Source organism: Pseudophryne corroboree, chromosome 11 (assembly GCF_028390025.1).
Source record: "Pseudophryne corroboree isolate aPseCor3 chromosome 11, aPseCor3.hap2, whole genome shotgun sequence".
Lineage (NCBI taxonomy): Eukaryota > Metazoa > Chordata > Amphibia > Anura > Myobatrachidae > Pseudophryne > Pseudophryne corroboree.
This window is the reverse complement of record NC_086454.1, coordinates 352,947,326-352,968,342: the sequence shown is the minus strand read 5'-3', so window position 1 is coordinate 352,968,342 and position 21,017 is coordinate 352,947,326. Positions and strand designations below refer to the sequence as shown.

The following is a 21,017-nucleotide window of genomic DNA, read 5'->3' as shown; positions in this document are numbered from 1 at the left end:
TTGCAGTATCTGTAGACACTGACAGTGGGAGTGTCAGTCCTTGCATATTTGGACGCACGGATGTACACCAGTGAAGGACATTGTAGTGGCATTAGCTTAAAGTCGCAGACATAACTGCAGCAAAAAATGCAAGGAAGGCCCGTCTCAGAATCAGGACCTATGATGAGGGATCATGCCCACCTCAACAGACCCCACCTCTTCAACAGACCCCACCTCCTTTGGGTCTGCTACCAGAAATTTCCCGAGCTGGTTTTCAAACACAATCCTCCCCTGACCTTCGGCCTCTGTGCTGCCTCTCTGATTAATGCCCTCCTTGCCCGGTCTGTGAGTTTTGGTGGCCGGCCCTCTCTTTGTCAGGTTTGTTGTGGTACCATGTTCTTTCCATTTGAAGATGATGGATGTGATGGTGCTCCGGGGGATCATCAAAGATTTGAGGGGGGGGGGGGGGGTTATAACCCATCCCTGACTTGTACTTCTTAACAACTTTGTCCTTGACTTGTTTGGAGAGCTCCTTGGTCTTCATGGTGTTATGCCTCTTGCTTAGTGGCGTTGCAGCCTCTGGGGTCTTTCAGAAAAGTTGTGTTTATACTGACAGATCATGTGGCACTTAGATTGCACACAGGTGGACTTAATTTAGTTAATTATGTGACTTCTGAAGGTAATTGGTTGCATCAGAACTTTTGAGGGGCTTCATAGCAAAGGAGGTGAATATATATTTACATGCTAATTTTAAAATTTTTAGTTATAAAAAAAATGTTTATATACATTTTTCTCATTTCGCTTCACCAACGTGGACATTTTGTGCATATCCATCACAAAATTCAGATTAAAAAAAAAAAGATTTTAATTACCTACAGGTAAATCCTTTTCTCGTAGTCCGTAGAGGATACTGGGGTCCATTTAGTACCATGGGGTATAGACGGGTCCACTAGGAGCCATGGGCACTTTAAGAATTTGATAGTGTGCCCCTCTTACTAGACTCAGTCTAGGAAACTGTGCCCGAGGAGACGGACATACTTTGAGAGAAGGCTAGATAAGGATAGTGGTGACATTCCGAACCAGCACACACAAAATAAGAGGAAAACCAAGCTAACCAAACTTGAAACAGGAACAGCAACGGCTGAACCAACAACAATACTTAACCAAGTAACAGTGCAGGAAGAACGAAGCACCGGGCGGGCGCCCAGTATCCTCTATGGACTACGAGAAAAGAATTTACTGTTAGGTAATTAAAATCCTATTTTCTGTTACGTCCAAGAGGATACTGCGGTCCATTTAGTACCATGGGGATGTACCAAAGCTCCCAAACCGGGTGGGAGAGTGCTGAGGTTCCTACAGAACTGATTGACCAACTGAAGGTCCTCAGAGGCCAAAGTATCGAACGTGTAGAACTTAGCAAACGTATTTGAACCTGACCAAGTAGCTGCTCAGCAAAGCTGTAAAGCTGAGACACCCCGGGCAGCCACCCAGGAAGAACCCACCGACCTAGTAGAGTGGGCCTGTACAGATTTTAAACATGGCAACCTGCCATGGAATAAGCAAGTTGGATAGTAAGCCTGATCCAGCATGCAATAGACTGTTTTGAAGCAGGACACACAATTTTATTGGGATCATAAAGAACAAACAGTGAGTCCGGTTTTCTGTGACTAGCTGTTCTCTTTACATACACCTTCAAAGCCCTCACAACTTCCAAAGACTTTGAAGTAGCAGAGGTGTCGGTGACAACCGGAACCACAATAGGTTGGTTGATGTGAAACACCGACACCACTTTAGGAAGAAATTGCTGATGAGTTCTGAGTTCAGCTCTGTCCCCATGGAAAATTAAATAGGGATTTTTCTGAGACAAAGCCCCCAACTCCGACACACGTCTTACGGAAGCCTAGGCCAACAGTGTGACGGCCTTCCACGCCATCAAACGTAGCCGCGGCAAGTCCTGATAGATGAACGGCCCTGTTGCAGAAGATCCTCGAGAAGAGGTAGAGCCAACGGATCTTCAAAGAGCATCTCCAGAAGGTCCGCACACCAAGCCCTTCTTGGCCAGTCCGGAGCAATGAGAATTGCTTGAACCTTTTCCCTTTTTATTCTCTTTAGAATTCTTGGGATCAGAGGAAGTGGATGAAACACGCACACCATCTGTTAGACCCATGGAATCGTCAGGGCGTCTACCGCCACCGCCTGTGGGTCTCTCGACCTGGAACAATATCGCTTAAGCTTCTTGTTGAGACGAGAGGCCATCATGTCGATTTGTGGATATCCCCATCGACTTGTCAAGCAGCTGAACACTTCCGAGTGAAGGCCCCACTCCCCCGGGTGCAGGTCGTGTCTGCTGAGGAAGTCTGCTTCCCAGTTGTCTACTACCGGAATAAAGACCGCTGACAATGCCACAGCGTTTCTTTCTGCCCAGAGGAGAATTCTTGACACCTCGGACCTAGCTGCTCTGCTTTTCGTTCCGCCCTGTCGGTTTATGTACATCACTGCCGTCACATTGTCCGACTGGACCTGAATGGCCCGATCTTGAAGAAGATGTGAGGCTTGCAGAAGGGCATTGTATATGGCCCTGAGTTCCAGAATGTTGATTGGAAGGACGACTTCTTGACTAGACCATCTTCTTTGAAACTGCACCCCCTGAGTGACTGCTCCCCAACCTCTGAGGCTTGCATCTGTGGTTAACAGAATCCAGTTCTGAATTCCGAACCTCCGACCTACGACGAGGTGAGAAGTCTGTAGCCACCACAGAAGGGAGATCCTAGCTTTTGGCGACAGACAGATCCTCTGGTGCATGTGAAGATGCGATCCGGACCAATTGTCTAACAGATCGAGCTGGAAGGGACTTGCGTGAAACCTTCCATATTGAAGAGCCTCGTGAGAGGCCACCATTTTTCCTAGAAGGTGAATGCACAGATGCACCGACACCTGTGTTGGCTTCAGGACATCCCGAACCATCGACTGGATCACCAATTCCTTTTCCAACGGAAGGAACACTTTCTGCGACTCCGTGTCTAGTATCATCCCCAGGAATGGGAGCCCCCTTGTTGGCTCTAGGTGAGATTTTGGAAGGTTCAGAATCCACCCGTGATCCCGGAGGAGTTTGGTTGAGAGACCAATGCTGTCCAGCAATCTTTCCCTGGACGGTGCTTTTATCAGGAGATCGTCCAGGTACGGAATTATGTTCACTCCCTGTTTGCCGAGTAGAAACATCATCCCTGCCATCACCTTGGTGAACACCCACGGTGCCGTGGAGAGACCAAATGGCAGCGCCTGGAACTGGTAGTGACAGTCTTGCAGTGCAAACCATAGATAAGCCTGATGAGGTGGCCAGATCGGAATGGGAAGGTACGCATTCTTGATATCCAGAGACAGTAGGAATTCCCCCTCCTCCAGATTTGAGATTACCCTTCTCAGAGACTCCATCTTGAATTTGAACAAGTAAGTACGGGTTCAAAGACTTGAGGTTCAGAATCGGCCTTACCGAACCGGCCGGTCTCGGTACTATGAACAAGTTGTAATAGTATCCCCTGTTGAGTAGATGAGGCGGAACTGGAACAATGACCTGAGTCTGTACCAGTTTTTGGATGGCATGCAGTAAAGCTATGCTTGCCTCTTGTGAAACTGGCAAGCCTGATTTGAAGAATCTGTCAGGTGGAGCTTTTGGAACTCCAGTCTGTAGCCCTGGGAAATAAGATCTATGCCCCAGGGATCCTGGCACGAACTTGACCAGATGTGACTGAAGAATTGTAGGCAGGCTCCCACCTGACAGCCTTTCAGGCAGTGCAGTCCACCGTCATGCTGAAGTCTGTGAGGAAGCAGAGCCTGAGCTCTGTTCCTGAGCACCTGCAGTTGTTGGTTTGCGTGGTTTACCTCTTGCGCCGCTGGAGGACATAGAAACACCTCTGGATTTGCCCTTGAACTTGGCCGTCCGAAAGGACTTTAACTTAGAAGCTGAATAAGTCTTCTTGGTTGGAGTGGGGCTGCAGAAGGAAGATACATAGACTTATCCGCAGTAGCTGTGGAGATCCATTTGTCTAGTTCATCTCCAAACAAGGCCTCTCCTGTGAATGGTAGGCCTGACACGCCTTTCCTGGAGTCCGCGTCAGCAGTCCACTGGCGTAGCCACAAGCCACTGCGTGCCGACTCTGTCATAGCGGTGGTGCGTGCGTTAAGCAAGCCTATCCCTTTTATGGCTTTCACCATAAAGTTTCGCTGAGTCCTGTATATGCTGTAGGAGTAAAACAACCTTCCCCCTAGATGAGGAATCTAATCCCTCAATTAGGTTACCTGTGCATTTTCAATGGCTTTTGTGATCCACGCACATGCAATAGTGGGTCTTTGGGCAACCCCAGCAGCTGTGTACAATGATTCGAGTGCAGTCTTAATTTTACGATCAGCCGTGTCTTTAAAGGAGGCTGCACCAGGAACAGGCAAAACAATTTTACATGACAGCCTAGAGACTGATGTGTCCACTATTGGTGGATTTCCCCATTTTTTTCTATCCTCTAGAGCAGACATTCCCAACCACGGTCCTCAAGGCACACTAACAGTGCAGGTTTTAGTGATATCCAGGCTTCAGCACAGGTGACTTAATTAGTAGCTCAGTTATTTTGATTTAACCATCTGTGCTGCAGCCTGGATATCACTAAAACCTGCACTGTTGGTGTGCCTTGAGGACCGTGGTTGGGAATGCCTGCTCTAGAGGAAAAGGAAAAGATGAGAGTAACCTTTTAGGGACCTGAAATTTCTTCTCAGGATTAACCCACGTTTCTTCAAACAGGGTATTCAATTTCTTTGACACAGGAAAAGTGACTGAGGATTTCTTTTTTACATTAAAATAAGATTCCTCAACATGCGGAAAGTGGTTAAATATACTACATGGTATAATATGGAAATACTAACGAGGGGATCACCACCCTTCTAACCCCAACTTTACTGTTTTCAGGAACACTGTTTTAGACTAGCATATACACACTGTTAATGACATGACACCGAGAGATGACGGATCCTTGCAATTTATCTAGCAATACCCGTAACAAATGTTATTATCACTACCTCCACTATTATATGGGATTGCTCTTGTATGGAAATAATGCTGTACATTCCTATGCAAGCTGAGATTTCATATTATAGCTGTACAACTGTTGTATGCAATGTGTGTGTTACATTTGTATTTTTCTCCTTACCAATAAACAGATTTAAAAAAATAAGATTCCTCACACTCCTCTGACACCTTATCAGGAATTCCCTGTGACAGAGCTGCATCCACCCTTCCGCGTCTACCTCACCCTCCTCAAAGTCTGACAATTCAGCGTCAGACTGCAGGATATGGGCCAGAGATCGCTTTTGCGGACAAATGGGAGTGGATTGAAATGCTGTTTTGGGGACTGAGTCTCTTCATAAACTCATCCACAGTCTGTTTTAAGTTTTGCATCTCTTTCTCATTGCGGGACAATGATCTAGAAAGAGTGGAGATCATTCCTTTAAGAGAATTAACCCACTCTGGTTCAGCCCCGCTCTTCTGTGAACCCTGAGTACCCAGTAGTGAGCACCCTGGTGAAGAGGAACACTCCGCTGTACAAGAAACACACTCTTTGCCTGACATAATGTAAATGTGACAGTACTCACACACACAGGAAAAGGTTAAGCACAATTAACCCACAAAGAGCCCTTCAGGGAGACACAGAGTTGTTTGGAGCCAGCCCCCACTGAGCCCATACCGCTAATGCCAAGCTTAGCCGGGTCGCAGACCAAGTACCTTGATAGGGGACTTAGTACTGTAGTAATCGTTCCCACCCTGCTATGACCCCCTGGTACCGCTGAGGTCATTTGGAGTCACACTGGAGGAGCTGCGTGTCCCTGTCAGTCAACATCTGTGTCCACTGCAGAGGGAAAAGGGCGCTGGTGAGCTGCTGGATCCTCTCATAGTAAAGCCCCGCCCCTTCAATGGCACGTGGGCTTCCCACTTTTTTTATACTGGCTGAGGAATCTGGTGCTTAAAATGGAGAGAAACTGTTTTAAGGCTGTGTTGCCAGTATGGGTACTGTGTACAGTGTACTGAGACGCAGTTGTGTACTATGTCTGGAGACGCATTTTGCCCCGTTTAGAAGCCGTGCGGCTCCGTACCCTCGTGCCACCATAATGGCCGGCACCCCGCTAACCGGGACGCCGGCTCAGTACTCTCCACTCTTCATTCTTCTGGCTCTGTTAGGGGTGGCGGTGTGCTGCGGGAATGTACGCTCGCCGTGGTGAGGCTTGCAAATAGTTCCCTCAGGAGCTAGTGTCCTGTCAGCGGGGAACGGGACCAATAACCCTTCAATAGGTTGGGCCGTTCCCCTCCCTAAGTCCCAGGAAGCAGGCAGGTTGGTGCCAACCAGAACTGCCTGAAAAAAACAAACAGATAAAATAAATGCAGAAAACTCTTCAGGAGCTTCCTTCAGCGTGACCGGCTCCTCCGGGCACATTTTCTAAACTGAGTCTGGTAAGAGGGGCATAGAGGGAGGAGCCAGCCCACATTATCAATTTCTTAGAGTGCCCATGGCTCCTAGTGGACCCGTCTATACCCCATGGTTCTAAATGGACCCCAGTATCCTCTAGGATGTAAGAGAAAATTAAATTACAGGTTGCAATGTAACAAAATAGGAAAAAAGCCAAGGGGGGTGAATACTTCAGCAAGGCACTGTGTACACGTTATGGAAGTGTGCTATGCATAACAAAATTCCCCTCCCCAAGGTCAAGGCCCAGAAACGTATCTCTTTTATCCCCCATTCCGATAAGCTCTTAGACATACTATATATACATACATACCAACTTGTATGTTAGGTTTATCCCATTTATTATTAATCACATTTGCAATACAATCTATGCGCAACATTAGCGCCCAGAATTGCATTGCAGAATGCGATTATATGAGCGGTTTGTTCTATAGAGCTCCCTCATGGATAGGGGAGTATGCCCCTGCAATGTGCTCCGAGTTCTGCTGTGACCGCACACGCACAACGGCCTTTTCTGGGGAGGGTTCTGCCGGCTGAATCAGCAATGTGCAGCTACAACGGGCTACAATGCCTCGCATCCTAGAAATGGGTAAATCTGGTAGCACCGCTATCATGACCTGGTCCCTGGTGGTCTGAGCTGGTGAGCTGAAAGGAGGAGTTACTGACTGGGAAGGCAGCAGAAGACGTAGTCGGTACTGAAAACACTTTGAGGCAATCAATGTTATTCGATGCTGATGATCACTGAAGATAACCGATGGTCATCTGTACTGGAGAACACTAGAAGACAATTAATGTTAATCAATGTTGAAGAACACTGGCATTAACTGATGGTAATCGGCACTGGAGAACACTGGAAGACACTGGAGAACACTACAAGACACTGGAGAACACTACAAGACTATCAATGGCAATCGATGTTGAAGCTCACTGGAGATAATCAATGGCAATTGATAATGGAGAGCACTGGAAGACAGTTGATGTTAATGGATTTTGAAGTTCACTGGAGATAACCGATGGCAATCTGTACTAGAGAATACTGAAAAGCGCTGGAGATAACTGATGGTAATCGGTACTGGAGAATACTGAGAAGCGCTGGAGATCCTAGTGAGGACAAATGGGGTCATTCCGAGTTGATTGTTCGCTAGCTATTTTTTGCATTGCTGCGATCAGATAGTCGCCGCCTATAGGGGAGTGTATTTTCGCTTTGCAAATGTACGAACACTTGTGCCGCTGAGTGGTACAAAAACAGTTTGTGCAGTTTCTGCGTAGGTCTGCACTTACTCAGCCGCTGCGATCACTTCAGCCTGTCCGGTCCCGGAATTGACGTCAGACACCCGCCCTGCAAACGCTTGGACACACTTGTGTTTTTCCAACAACTCCCAGAAAACGGTCAGTTGCCACCCACAAACGCCTTCTTCCTGTCAATCACCTTGCGATCTGCTGTGCGAACGGATTCTTCTTTAAATCCATCGCCCAGCTCCGATCCGCTTTGTACCCATAAGATGCACCTGCGCATTGCGGTGCATACGCTTGCGCAGTTTTGCCGAGTTCTGACCTGATCGCAGCGCTGCAAAAAATAGCTAGCATGCGATCAGGTCGGAAGGACCCCCAAAGTACAGTGTCTGGAAACAGCAAACAGGAGCTTGCGGTCTCTAGAGGTAGAAGTTGGTCAGGCTCCCTCCTGTTCCCAGAATCTTGTTTATATACCCTCAGGTAGCTTGTCATTGGTGGAGAAAGTCAGCTGACACACACAAGGAATAACATTGGACGACAGTCCGCTCAGCTGACAACCCGAGATCCACTTCATGTGGACACAATGAACAGAGAGACCAGATGCTGGACACTGGATTCTGCTGATTACTCACACAAAGAAATTCCTTCACAGGTGGCTTAGGGGAACATTTACTAAGCAGTGATAAGAGCGGGAGAAGTGAGCCAGTGGAGAAGTTGCCCGTGGCAACCAATCAGCACTGAAGTAACATCTATAATTTGCATACTATAAAATGATACAGAGCTGCTGATTGGTTAATGGGGCAACTTCTCCACTGGCTCACTTCTCCGCTCTTATCACTGCTTAGTAAATGTCCCCCTTAATCTGAGTGAGTAACATACTGTAGAGTGAAGTTTGTATGCTGAATGCAAGCTGGTCAGGAAATACTTGAATCTGGAGGACACTTGTCTACTTTCAATTTCTCCTCTCCGGGAGAAGCCCAGAGAGAAGATGCTGCAGGAGACATCGGGGGGAGGGGCCGGGCTGCGACACCATCAAGCCCCGCCCCCACATCTGAAAGAAAAAAAAAAGCTGTGATTTGCGGGGCCGCGGGAAGGGGGCGGGTCTAAAATGATGCGATTTGCGACATTTTAACTCCTTCCCCACCTTACAGAGATTATCTCTCCATCCTGCCCGCATTACTAGGGTGCGAGCAGGATGCGGGAGACCTGCCTACTCTTCCGGGGGTGCAGGTGGCTACCCAAAAAAATGTGAGCCTTCCGCAGCTACTGGGAGAGTAGGCAAGTATGATCTGGAGTGCTGGCTAAAACCCAGCATGGAGGATAGACGGAACTGCAGGAGACATGGCAGAGGTAAGTCACAGAATATGAGGAATCCAGTCAGAACTGTGATAATTGCATCTCCCATAGAAACCTATGGGGGAATCTTCAGCAGGTGTCGGAGATCCCCCTGTGATACATTCAGGGGATGCTTCATTTTTGTGGTTAATTGCCGAAAATATACATAATAAATGTAAATGAGCCTGTTGACAAGCATCCCAGCACACTCCCCCCTTCTCCTGCTAGCATCAAGAAATAAAAACACTCCTGCGGCTATGCACCCCTCTGTCCCGATCACTGTGGCCAGCAGTCCAGCGTCACCTCTTACTCCACATCTCTCTCCTCCCCTTACCGGCATCAGTCATAATGGTCACGATGTTTATTGATGTTCCGACGTTGACCGATGTTCCAATGTTTTTCAAAATATTTTTTGTTTCTCGAAATATTTTTGTGTCCTAATAAAATCATTGTGGAGAAGTTTAAATACATGTTCTTCACCTAATTCACAAAAATAAATAAAAAATAAACATTTTCGGAATGGTTTTTGCAAAAAAAAATAAAAAAAATTGGCAGTTAAGTGGTTAATGACTTATGCAGACATATTATGCCTACCAAAAATTTTATTTTTCTAGTGAAGATTAAATATATTTTTCCTTTATAGGATAAATGTGTAAGAAGTTGAACAGTTAAATAGTCCAATTGCTTTGGGGAACCTACTGACATCCTGCTTAATCATAAAATGGGATCCGGTCTCTAGGTCGACAGTAACTAGGGTGACACTGTCTAGGTCGACCACTATTGGTCGACAGGGTCTCTAGGTCGACATGTTCTAGGCCGACAGGTAAAAAGGTCGACATGATTTTTTTTTTTTTTTAAATTAAACTATTTCGTACTTAACGATCCACACGGACTGCGATTGGGAATAGTAACCTCTGCAGAGCGCAGCGAGGCACCCTGCCCGAACGCGAGCCTTGTGAGGGGACACGGTGCACTGATTGGGGTTCCCGGTCAGTGTACGGAGAAAACGACACCCACAAAAAAAAAACTCATGTCGATCTTTTGACCTGTCGACCTAGAACATGTCAACCTAGAGACTCTGTCGACCTAGTTACTGTTGACCAATAGTGCTCAACCTAGAAACTATCAACCTTCCTTACCAAACCCTCAGAAAATAGGGTTATAAAACAAAACCTACTTTGTCAGGCAACACTAACAATAAATGTCATTCACAGGTAGCTTTCACTGTCGGGGAAAAAGTGAATAAAGAGACAAAGGAACTGGCAGAAATGGACGCTATAGACCATGACATGATACTCCAGCTTGGATCAGATGAGACGGTCCAAAACGCTGCTGAAGCCTTGGTCAACAAGGAGACAACCGGGGATCGTTCAAAAAGTTTGCTGCAGTGGGATGAGCAATTGGGACAATTCCAACTCTTAAAGTTGATAGGAAACAATGCCATTGAGATAACAAAAAATACCAAGTTCACTGTGGTAGGGCATGGAGGGCAGAGAGATGGCAAAGCGTCCGTGGGTGGAAAAACAGCAGATCAGTTGTCTGAAGTCCTACTAAAGCTGAGGGATCCCTCGTCCCCCCTGCACTGGTCATCGGATGTACGTAGGCTTGAGGAGATTAGTATAGTTTCTTGTGACATTGGAGCAGGAAAACAAGGTGAAACATTTGCCAAGGAGTTTTTGTTGGGCCTGAGAGAAGGACGACTCGCTGTCGGATCAGTCACCATTCGCACCACAAAGGCCGTAGTGCAGGAAGATGGAAGCAAAGTGACGGTTGATTTAGATGACCCCGAGCTGTGGAGCAAACATAATCCAGCTCACAAGCGGAAGTTCTACCTGGGGGAGGATGGCAATCTCAGAGAGGTGAGCGATTCTAGAGGGAGAAGCCCGGAGTGGATAGAGGGCGAGAGAATTGCCATGGAGTACAACCCACTGGCCCCACGGCCGATAGATAATAGGCCTCTATATTACCAAGAAAACAGGGTCGTCTACAGAATTCCAGATGAATATATTACACAGTTTATGGAGGGGAGGATGACAGAAATATTTAGTCAAGGAATGAATACACAGCTGAAGGAAAACACGATGGATGTATATCACACAGATCGTAACACAGGAAATATACTACAGGAAACGCTTGACGTTCGAACTGTAGCAGGTCTAGATAATTTACTGGACAATATTAAGGATATCATACAAACTTCTAACAATATAAGACGAGAAAGCCTGGAAACAAGGAAGGAAATGTTACAGAAATACGGAATAATGATAGACCAGAACACGGATTTGGCAGATACATGGAGACAAATCCAAAACAACAGAAACATAAGAGATCTGAGAATACTTTTTAATACAGTTCAGAACAATCTAGAAAATTCTGTGAAGTATTATAGCTTCAAAGATTACATCTACAGCATAAACATGAAAGACTTCTATGTAAGGCTACATGGAGCAACGGATAGACATCTATTAGATAACAATTTTGCAGACCTTAAAGAGAATAGTCATGTTTCATATGATTTATTCAAAAACATGAGAAATGAGAGAACTTTTGGGAAAATGGCAAACCAGTGGGTCAGTGGTGAGCATGGGGAGATCGGCGAGATTAATGGTTACGATGGGATGGCTGTTATTGCCACTCATATTTCTGAGGTTGTTCGTAATGCAGAAATGTTCATCACAAATCGCTTGTTGTGGGATCTTGTGCCTTCATGGAATACCTTTCGTAATTTGCACCCGATGACAAGAGGTTTGACGTGGACAGGGAACAATGCAGCTATAGGGATGCGCTTTGAGACTGCTGATCAGAACATGAAAGAACAAGTTTCACAAAGGACTATCTCCATAATGAAGAGGTGGATAACTCGAAAATTCAGGGATAGATATTTTCGCACCGATGCTTCAAAGAAATCAAAAGATATGTCAGCAAGTGAAGTTGGAAGACTAATGGGAGCTATAAGTGAGGAACTTCCACTAAATGATCTGAACATTGATGCTCTCTACACAATGCCAAACATGTTATCAGAAGATGTTACAAGGGGACTTCAAACACTAGAAGAGACAGGGGGAGGAAAGAGTTTACAGACAGAACTCCAATTAAAGATGATGGAAGACAGACAAGAATTTGCTGAGAAAATAAACCATAAAATAAAGGAACAATCTCCTGAAGACCTCGCCAAATATCAGAAGGTGAAGTCACTAGAGAGATCGGAAGGTGGTGTCAAGATAATATTACAGAGTAAACTGAATCCCTCTGAGACTAAGGAGATTTTAATGCCGGATGAAAAAAGTCCTTTGAAGTCCGAAGAGCTCATACATTCCTATTTTAATGATATCCCCCCAGTTTCCAGCAAGATCAACCAGGGTCTGGGAATCTATGGTACTCTAATGGGCTTCCAATCTGCAAATCAGATGTTTGCTGAAGGGAAAGACTGGGAGGGGGGGGTCATGCTTGCTCAGGGGGTTCACGGTGTAACCGAACTGACTGGTGTTAATGCAGCGGTGAATGACTTTGTTAGCGCTACTGCTAAGACTGCAGTTTCCAAGATCTCTGTGCTTGGGCTTGAGGAAGCCACAGAAACGCAAATCACTGGCACTCTGGCTAAAGCTGGCGAAGTAGCTGAGATGATCCCTCTGCTTTCAGTAGGATTCACTGTATTTAACATATATGAAGATCTGCATCAAAACACTCCGATTGGGATAGCAGATGCAGTTCTGGATGGAGTAATATTTCTCACAGCTCTGGGGGGTCCTGAATTGCTACCAGTCACTGTAGCTTTGAGTATAGTCCGTCTACTACTTGATCCACTGTACAATGAAATCAAACATGAGCTAGACGTTCTACCTCCTGATGCCAACACAGGGGAGAAATTTGTGGCTGTTATTAAAGGGACTGGCTTAGCCCTGAAAGATGTCTCAAACAGCTTTGTAGAAATATATGAGCAGATATCTTTTATTGGACTGTTCTATAATATTCACAATCTTGAAACGGAACACAGGCAGAGCATGGACACAGTGCACCAACTGCAAACTGCTGAGAACTACTTCAAGATCTTAGATGAGCAGCAAGATGGTAAATGCCACAAACTAATAGACTTCACTAAAGGGGAGGATTCTGCCTATGGAGGAAACTTGCGCATTGAGCTGACAGATCACAGTTCAATGGTCATCACACTCCATGATCCCATCACATCCAACAGAATCACAAAAGAAATATACTTTGAAAAGGACTGTGAATCGGTGGACCTAGTTATGGGGATCGGGGAAGCTGTGAATATTCAAATGAAGCAGAAATCAGCCACTGTCTTGTGGTTCATTCCTGTAAGAAAGGAGAGCGTCATTTCTTCCATTACTCAGGACATCGCAACACTGTATGGCACTTACTTGGGTAATGCCAAACCCAATCGCTTCTATGCTGTGCAACAAAACATAATCAAAGGTCTTTCATACACCCTGGATAAATATCACTATGAGCTCTATGGCAAAGATGGCAATGATATCTTTTTCTTAGGGCCACAGAACACTTTTGTCCATGGTGGCAATGGCCAAGATATTTACTATATCCCACAGGATGGAGGGATAACGGAAATCTGCAATCAGGCAGATGATAAAGCCATGGACCTTTTACTCTTTAACAATACCTTTCAGCAAATACGGGCAAGGAAAACCGGCAACAATCTTAAGATTTTCAACAACAACTTGCATCTAGTTCTGATTAAAGACTGGTTCCTTGGAGAAGAATACAGGCATATGAAATTTAAGAGCTCAGAAGGGATTTTGTTTGATGTTGGACAAGTTACGGGGAAAGGAATTGTGGCTTTATCCCCTACTGTTTTGGATTTCTCAAAGAAACATTCGAAGGTAGAAGTTAACCTGCAAAATCCAACATGGAAGACAGTAGTCACAGTGGTAGGAACTGACTATGATGACGTTATAAATGGAAACCAGCTAAATAATGTCATTCAGGGTCGGGGTGGTGTCAACCACCTCTCTGGACGCGAAGGTAAAGACATGTATATAATACAGGATAAAGGAGGCTGTGACACCATTGATAACTTTGCAGATGATGGCCTAATTGACATGGTAGAACTGCCTGTGGACTACGTCACTCTGAGAGTTGATATTGCTCCACCCCAGTCTCTGAAAATATGGGATTCCAGTGGGAGAACATGTGTTATCATCAAGGACTGGAAGAGAGGTTGGCAGTGGCAGCACATCGTATTCAAAACCAAAGACTTTGTGATGTTCCAGGTCTCCAACACATCAGCGGAGCCACAGCTCAGCCCACTGATATTAGACTACAGTGATTCGAAGAAAGGTATAAACATTGATTTACAGACCATTCCAGGAAATGAGCATATAATGACTGTGATCGGATCCCCATATTATGATATTATAACAGGAAATAAAAAATCCAACTTCATTCAAACAGGAAAAGGTGGAGGCAAGGTAACAGGAGGAGATGGAAGCGACATATATGTTATAGGGTGTGACAGTGCATCCTTTAATTTGGAGATAAATAACTATGCAGAAGATGGTGCCACTGATTTACTTTATGTTAACAGGAATTACAACACTTTGCATTTTTCTGATGATAATACTGACCTCAGAATCAGTAGTAAATCATACCGTGCTTTACATCATACTGATCCCAATGCTGATATCGAAACCAGTAGTGAATCATTTTGCAATATTCAACTACACAGCTGGTTCACATCAGAAAGTTTCAGACATTTAAAAATACACACAGAGGATGGAATAACCTTCAGTTTGCCCAGTGGAACAGAACCTGTGGTACATGCTGTTGACAACTCCAGAGACACGCTACCTATAAATGTTATTGACACTAAGTCCGGTATATATGCTGGGGCAAGCAACATAATGGGTCCTCCTAGAATGATAGAAATCTATGGGAATGCAAAAGACAATTATATTGACCCAGGAACAAACGGAGCATCAATGATGGGTGAAGAGGGCAGCGACACCTACGTATTGAGGAAACACTATGAAGGCACCTATGAAATTAACAATTTTGCAACTGACCACAAAGTAGATTATCTCAAACTTGATGTAGACTTTAAAGCTATACAATACACACAAATACCTGAAAAGTATTTTTTACCTAAAAAAGACCTACTTCTGACTGCTCCATCAGTTGCCAAATGGCGTTGCCGGCTTTCAAATTATAAAACAATATCCAATTACAGACATTTGATAGTGCAGACCAACGATGTGTTCTTCACTTTCTCAGATGACACATTTGAGATCCAACCAATGTTCATAGACAAGAGATTTTTCCCTAATGAATTACATCTTGATCTAACATCTCAGATTTTCCGTTCTGTACCCATAGTGTACGGGTCTCTCCAGAAAAGAAACTTTATTTCTGGAAATACGCTGAATAACACAATTATAGGGGGTAAGAACACGGATGTATTGTTTGGCCTAGAAGGGAATGATGTTCTCCAAGGGTCTGATGGCAAAGATTATCTTTCAGGAGGACCTGGAGATGATCAAATCCACGGAGGTAAAGGAAATGACCTAATCTTGGGTGGTGAAGGGGATGACGTTATCTATGCGGGCCAGGGGGCTGACACAATTTATGGAGGACCAGGATCAGATACCTTACTGTTTGTTGGAGACTTTAGCAATAAAACTGGAGTTTTCATAAATTTGGATATTGGCTACGGAGCTGGTGGGGATGCAGAAGGCGACCTTTACTTTGGAATGGAAAATGTACTGGGTACCAGTTATGATGACATTGTGGTAGGCAATGATGATAACAACTACTTAAGTGGTGGAGGAGGCAATGATCTTATTCAGCCAATGGGTGGACACGATGCCCTTCATGGAGGAGAAGGAGAAGATGTGTATTGTCTTATCGGTGCTACTGGTATGAAAATGATTGACAACTTTGCTACTGATGTAAAAGATGATCAGATTTATATTGAAGATTCCGGTGACATATTGGGATTTTCTCAAAACAAATCAAGTAATGACCTTGACATAATCTTTGTGTATAAAAATAAATCTGACGAAGGGCTTGGCATTATTGTGAAAAACTGGTTCATCTCAGAAAAACACAGACATCTTCATTTGAAAATGTGTAAGCCGTTTATAAAAGATTGTTTGCATTTCAATCTTGTAAGCACCAGTTACACTGGACCTTGGCCCCATTATACACAATTTTATTCTTGAAAAATCTAAATATATATAGGCCCCAATATGGCATTTTCGAAATGTCAAAAGTGCTACCATTGACAAGTAATGTATATATAGCGTCAAGCAGACAAAAAGATTTAGCTAATGTGGTGCACAAATGAAAGATACAGTACATTAAACATTAAAAATATTTACAATTTAAAAGTTTAGAACCATAGGTTAAAAGTTAAAACCAGTAAAATAGGACAAAGAAATCTAGAAGTGTGTGAATAGATTGAAAAAAATGTGATTAAAATCTGCAATGTACAGTATGTCCACTTGAATGTCCTATTAATAAAGTTTTACTTATGAGAAAATGACGATGTCCTGTGTATTTGTAACATTGATAATTTAAGTGTCTCCTGTATATATTTTCAATTCCAACGGCCAATCGCCTAGTGTGTAGGGCCTAATAGAGTCAGTGTGATTTTAGTTCAATATCTTAATAAAGAAGTCTCTTATGGACTCTACACACTTGGCGATGTTTCCGACTTGGACGATGTTCATTTTCAACGATTAACGACCATCGTCCAAATTGGCTCGCTATGCTAAATGAGGGAAAACCAACAATGAACAACCACAGGGACGCGCATCGTTCATCGTTGGTGCATACAAACTGAGCGATATGAACAAGTTATCGTTCATTACTGAACGAGATCGTTCATATCGCTCACACACATCGGCAAGTGTGTAGGGCCCATTAAATTGCTCACAAGAATATTTCTGGTCTTATGTTTGCACTTACAATTGATAAAAAGATATTTATAAGTGGTCCTGATTAATCTTCAATAAACCGTAATCACAGTGAGCATATCGTTAGAATATACTACACAATATTAGACAACCGGAACGTATATGTTCCTTCTTTTATGGGGTTAAATCAACCTGTGATAATTCATTCTAATATAGCTCAGCCATGAAAAAGGAGATTTATGGTAGACTTACCATGGTTAAATCTCTTTCTGCGAGGTACACTGGGTTCCACAGGGAATACATCGGGGTGTAGAGATGGATCTTGATCCAGAGGCACCAACAAGCTAAAGCTTTACACTGTCCCAGGATGCATTGCGGGGCCTCCTCTATAACCCCGCCTCCAGGCACTGGAGCTCAGTTTCATTAACCAGTCCAATGTAGGAGCAGGTAAAAGAGACGGTAGATGTTAGTCACATAGAACCACGTTCTCAACGACAGGAGGAGGGACCAGCAGCTAGTGCCATACAAACCCATAGAAGCTAAGTGCTAAGCTAAGTCAGGGTCAGGGCCGGTTCCGGGGCTTCGGGCGCCCCGGGCGGCGTGGCTTCATACAGGGGGCGTGGTCAGTTACGCCCCCTGTACTGCTGTAGGATGTGCGGTGCGCGATGACGTCATCGCGCACCGCACAGCAAAGGTCCTCTCCACGAAGGTAAACTAGACGCTAAGCGTCTAGTTCCCTTCGTGGAGAGGACCTGTGATGTGCGGTGCGCGATGACGTCAACGCGCACCGCACATCATTACAGTGAAGGTCCTCTCCAGGAAGGGAAATTAGACGCTTAGCGTCTAGTTTCCCTTCACTGCGGGCAGCCCACGAAGGGAAACTAGACGCGTAGCGTCTAGTTTCCCTTCACTACGGAACGGACAGCGGGACACGGCAGCGGGGGGGCACCACAGCAGCAGCGGATCTTGCCATGGTGCGGCGCCCTCCGGATGGCGCCGGCGCCCTCCGGAAGGCGGCGCCCCGGGCAAAAGTCCTGCTTGCCCGTGGCAAGATCCGCTACTGGTCAGGGTGGGCACCCTATGGAACCCAGTGTACCTCGCAGAAAAAGCTTTAACCATGGTAAATCTACAATAAATCTCCTTTTCTGCAGTGGGGTACACTGTGTTCCACAGGGGATACATCAGGGATGTCCTAAAGCAGTTCCTCAAGGGCGCACCATAGTGGGTATGAGAAACTGGCGTCCAAAGGAAGCATCCTGGGAGGCGAAAGTACCAAAGGCATAGAACCTAATGAACGTGTTAACTGAGGACCACGTAGCCGCCTTGCACAATTGTTATGCAGATGCGCCACAGCGGGCCACCCAAGAAGCTCCAATACACCGAATAGAATGGGCTTTAATAGCAGCAGGAGCTGGAAGTCCAGCCTGCGCATAAGCTTGTGTTATCACCATTCTAATCCATCTGGCCAAGGTTTGCTTATTAGCAGGCCAGCCACGCTTGTGGAAACCAAACCGTACAAAAAGGCAGTCCTCTCCACATATATACGGAGGGCCCTTACCACATCCAAAGACCGCTCTTTGGAGGACAAGTCCAAAGAGATGAAGGCCGGAACCACAATCTCTTGATTAAGAATAAGAATACTTTATTGTCATTAACAAGACAAGACAAATGAAATGTCAATTAAATTTTCCAATAAACATCCTGCATAATAAAACAAACAATAAAACAAGTCTTACTTATAAATTATCTCATTTCATTAAACCGTTTATTGCACGTATAGCTGTTGGAAAAAAACTATTAAGCATACGTTTTGTATGTGTACTTACACTTCTAAAGCGTTTTTGTGATGGTAATCTCTCAAAAACTGAGTAATTTGGATGACTAGAATCTGCCAATATATTTCTAGCTCTTTTTAACACTCTCTTTTCATAAAGATCATGTATACATGGAAGGGACACGCCAATGACCCTGCCTGTAGTTCTGACCACACGTTCCAAGGAAATCTTATCAGCCACAGTACAGTTCCCATACCATACTGTCACCCCATAAGTCAGAGCACTCTCTACTATACTGCGATAAAACCTAATCAGCATATCTGTACTCAAACAAGCAGCTTTAAGTCGTCTTAAGAAAAAAAGGCGCTGCTGCGCCTTCCTAACTAAGAATGTACAGTTTAAAGACCTGGTTAGGTCTCTGGAAATATAGATGCCCAACAATTTGAAAGAATCTACCTCCTCAATTTGCATGCCATCCACAAAAACAGGAAGTAGCGGTCTTCAACTACCTCGCCTAAAATCAACTACCAACTCCTTTGTTTTAGATGTATTTAAACGCAAATGATTTTCCTTACTCCATTGTAACAATCTAAAAACCTCCTGTCCATAATCATCCTCATCATTTTTGCTAATCAAACCAACTACCGCTGTATCATCGGCAAATTTCACTACTTAACAGATTCCACAGTTGAAAAATAATCATATGTAAATTTGGAATATAATAATGGGCTCAAGAGACACCCCTGAGGCACACCAGTTTTTAACTGCACCTTGCTAGAAAAAAAAAAACTACCTAGCTTAACTACTTGGGGGCGATCAGTCAGAAAATGTAAAATCCAATTGCACGTAAAACCCATTTAAGCCTAGAGAAAAAAGCTTAGAGACCAAAGATACTGGTATTATAGTATTAAAAGCAGAACTAAAATCCACAAATAAAATTCTTACATATGTCCCCTTCTTCTCTAAGTGGTTCTGCGCCTGGTGTAAGACAGTCAGAACTGCATCATCAGTAAAGCGAGTCTCTCGATATGCAAATTGCAAAGGATCAAAATTTGCTGAAAAATTAGATTTAATATGTCTTAATATCAGGCGTTCGAAGCACTTCATAGCCAAGGAAGTCAATGCAATAGGACGATAATCGTCTAAACCAGTGGTTTCCAAACTTTTTTGAATCACGGCGCCCTAGAATATCAGAATTTTTTTCATGGCACCCCTAGGCCAAAAGTTTCTTATTGAGAAATTTAGAAAGAAATATTACATTAAGTTTATCACGTTTATATGTCATCCTTAGGGTCAGTTGTGTGATGAGGGACAAGATTTGCTTCTGTTTGGCCACATATTTTATGACTGGCAGCCACCAGCACTGATTTTGCCTATTATATTGACCATGAATAATTTGAATTGGTCCTGGACCACCAACCCAGGGCACCCCTGCAAGTGACCCGAGGCACCCCAGGGAGCTACGGCACACATTTTGGGAACCTCTGGTCTAAACATTTGGGCACACTCTTTTTCGCCACAGGAATAATGGTCATTGCTTTGAAACATTTGGGAACTTTACAATAATGTAAAGATACAATAAAAAAGCAACTTAAGGATACCCACTAACTGATTGCTACAGTCCCTAAGGATTTTACTCTGAATCATATCAGGACCAGCAGCTTTACCTATAGTGACACCACGCAAAAATCTCAAGACTTCTTGTTTGTCAAGTATTATGGGGACCTCGCCTAGTCTAGTCTCCACAGCTTCAACACTGATATTATCTTTCTTGTCAAATCTGGAGTAAAAAGTATTTAACTCTTCTACTAGGGAACTATTCTCTACCCTTTGATTAAGGTGAAACGATGACACCACCTTAGGTAAATAACTGGGGCGAGTTCGGAGAACTGCTTGGTCGCGATTAAATATCAAAAAGGGTGGACAGGACAGGACAAAGCGACTAAGTCCAATACCCTTCTGGCAGAGGCAATAGCCAATAAGAAAAGGACCTTAGCCGTAAGCCATTTAAGGTCCACTGACTAAAGAGGTTCAAATGGAGATTCTTGAGGGGCATTCAGCACAACATACAAATCCCATGGAGCCACAGGAGTGACATAGGGAGACTAAATCCACAGTACGCCCTGAGTGACTGTATGAACGTCAGACATAGATGGAATTTTTCTCTGAAACACATTGACAAGGCAGATATGTGAACCTTGAGGGAGGCCAGACGAAGTCCTAAATCCAGACCTTGTTGCAAAAAAGCCAGAAGTCTGGAAGTACTAAATTTGTAAGCATCCTAATTCTTAGCAGCACACCAG

At 44.4% G+C, this 21,017-nt stretch overlaps 1 protein-coding gene across 1 annotated transcript in view; it reads left to right on the top strand.

Moving 5' to 3' along the window:
* LOC134969810 (uncharacterized) overlaps window positions 1–16,563 on the top strand; it is a 36,899-nt gene extending 20,336 nt beyond the window's left edge. The window contains exon 5 of the mRNA XM_063945991.1: window positions 10,265–16,563. Within this exon, the coding sequence (XP_063802061.1) occupies window positions 10,265–16,243 (5,979 nt within the window). The 3' untranslated portion in view covers window positions 16,244–16,563. The remainder of the gene's footprint in view (window positions 1–10,264) is intronic.
* Window positions 16,564–21,017: the final 4,454 nt, after the last annotated feature.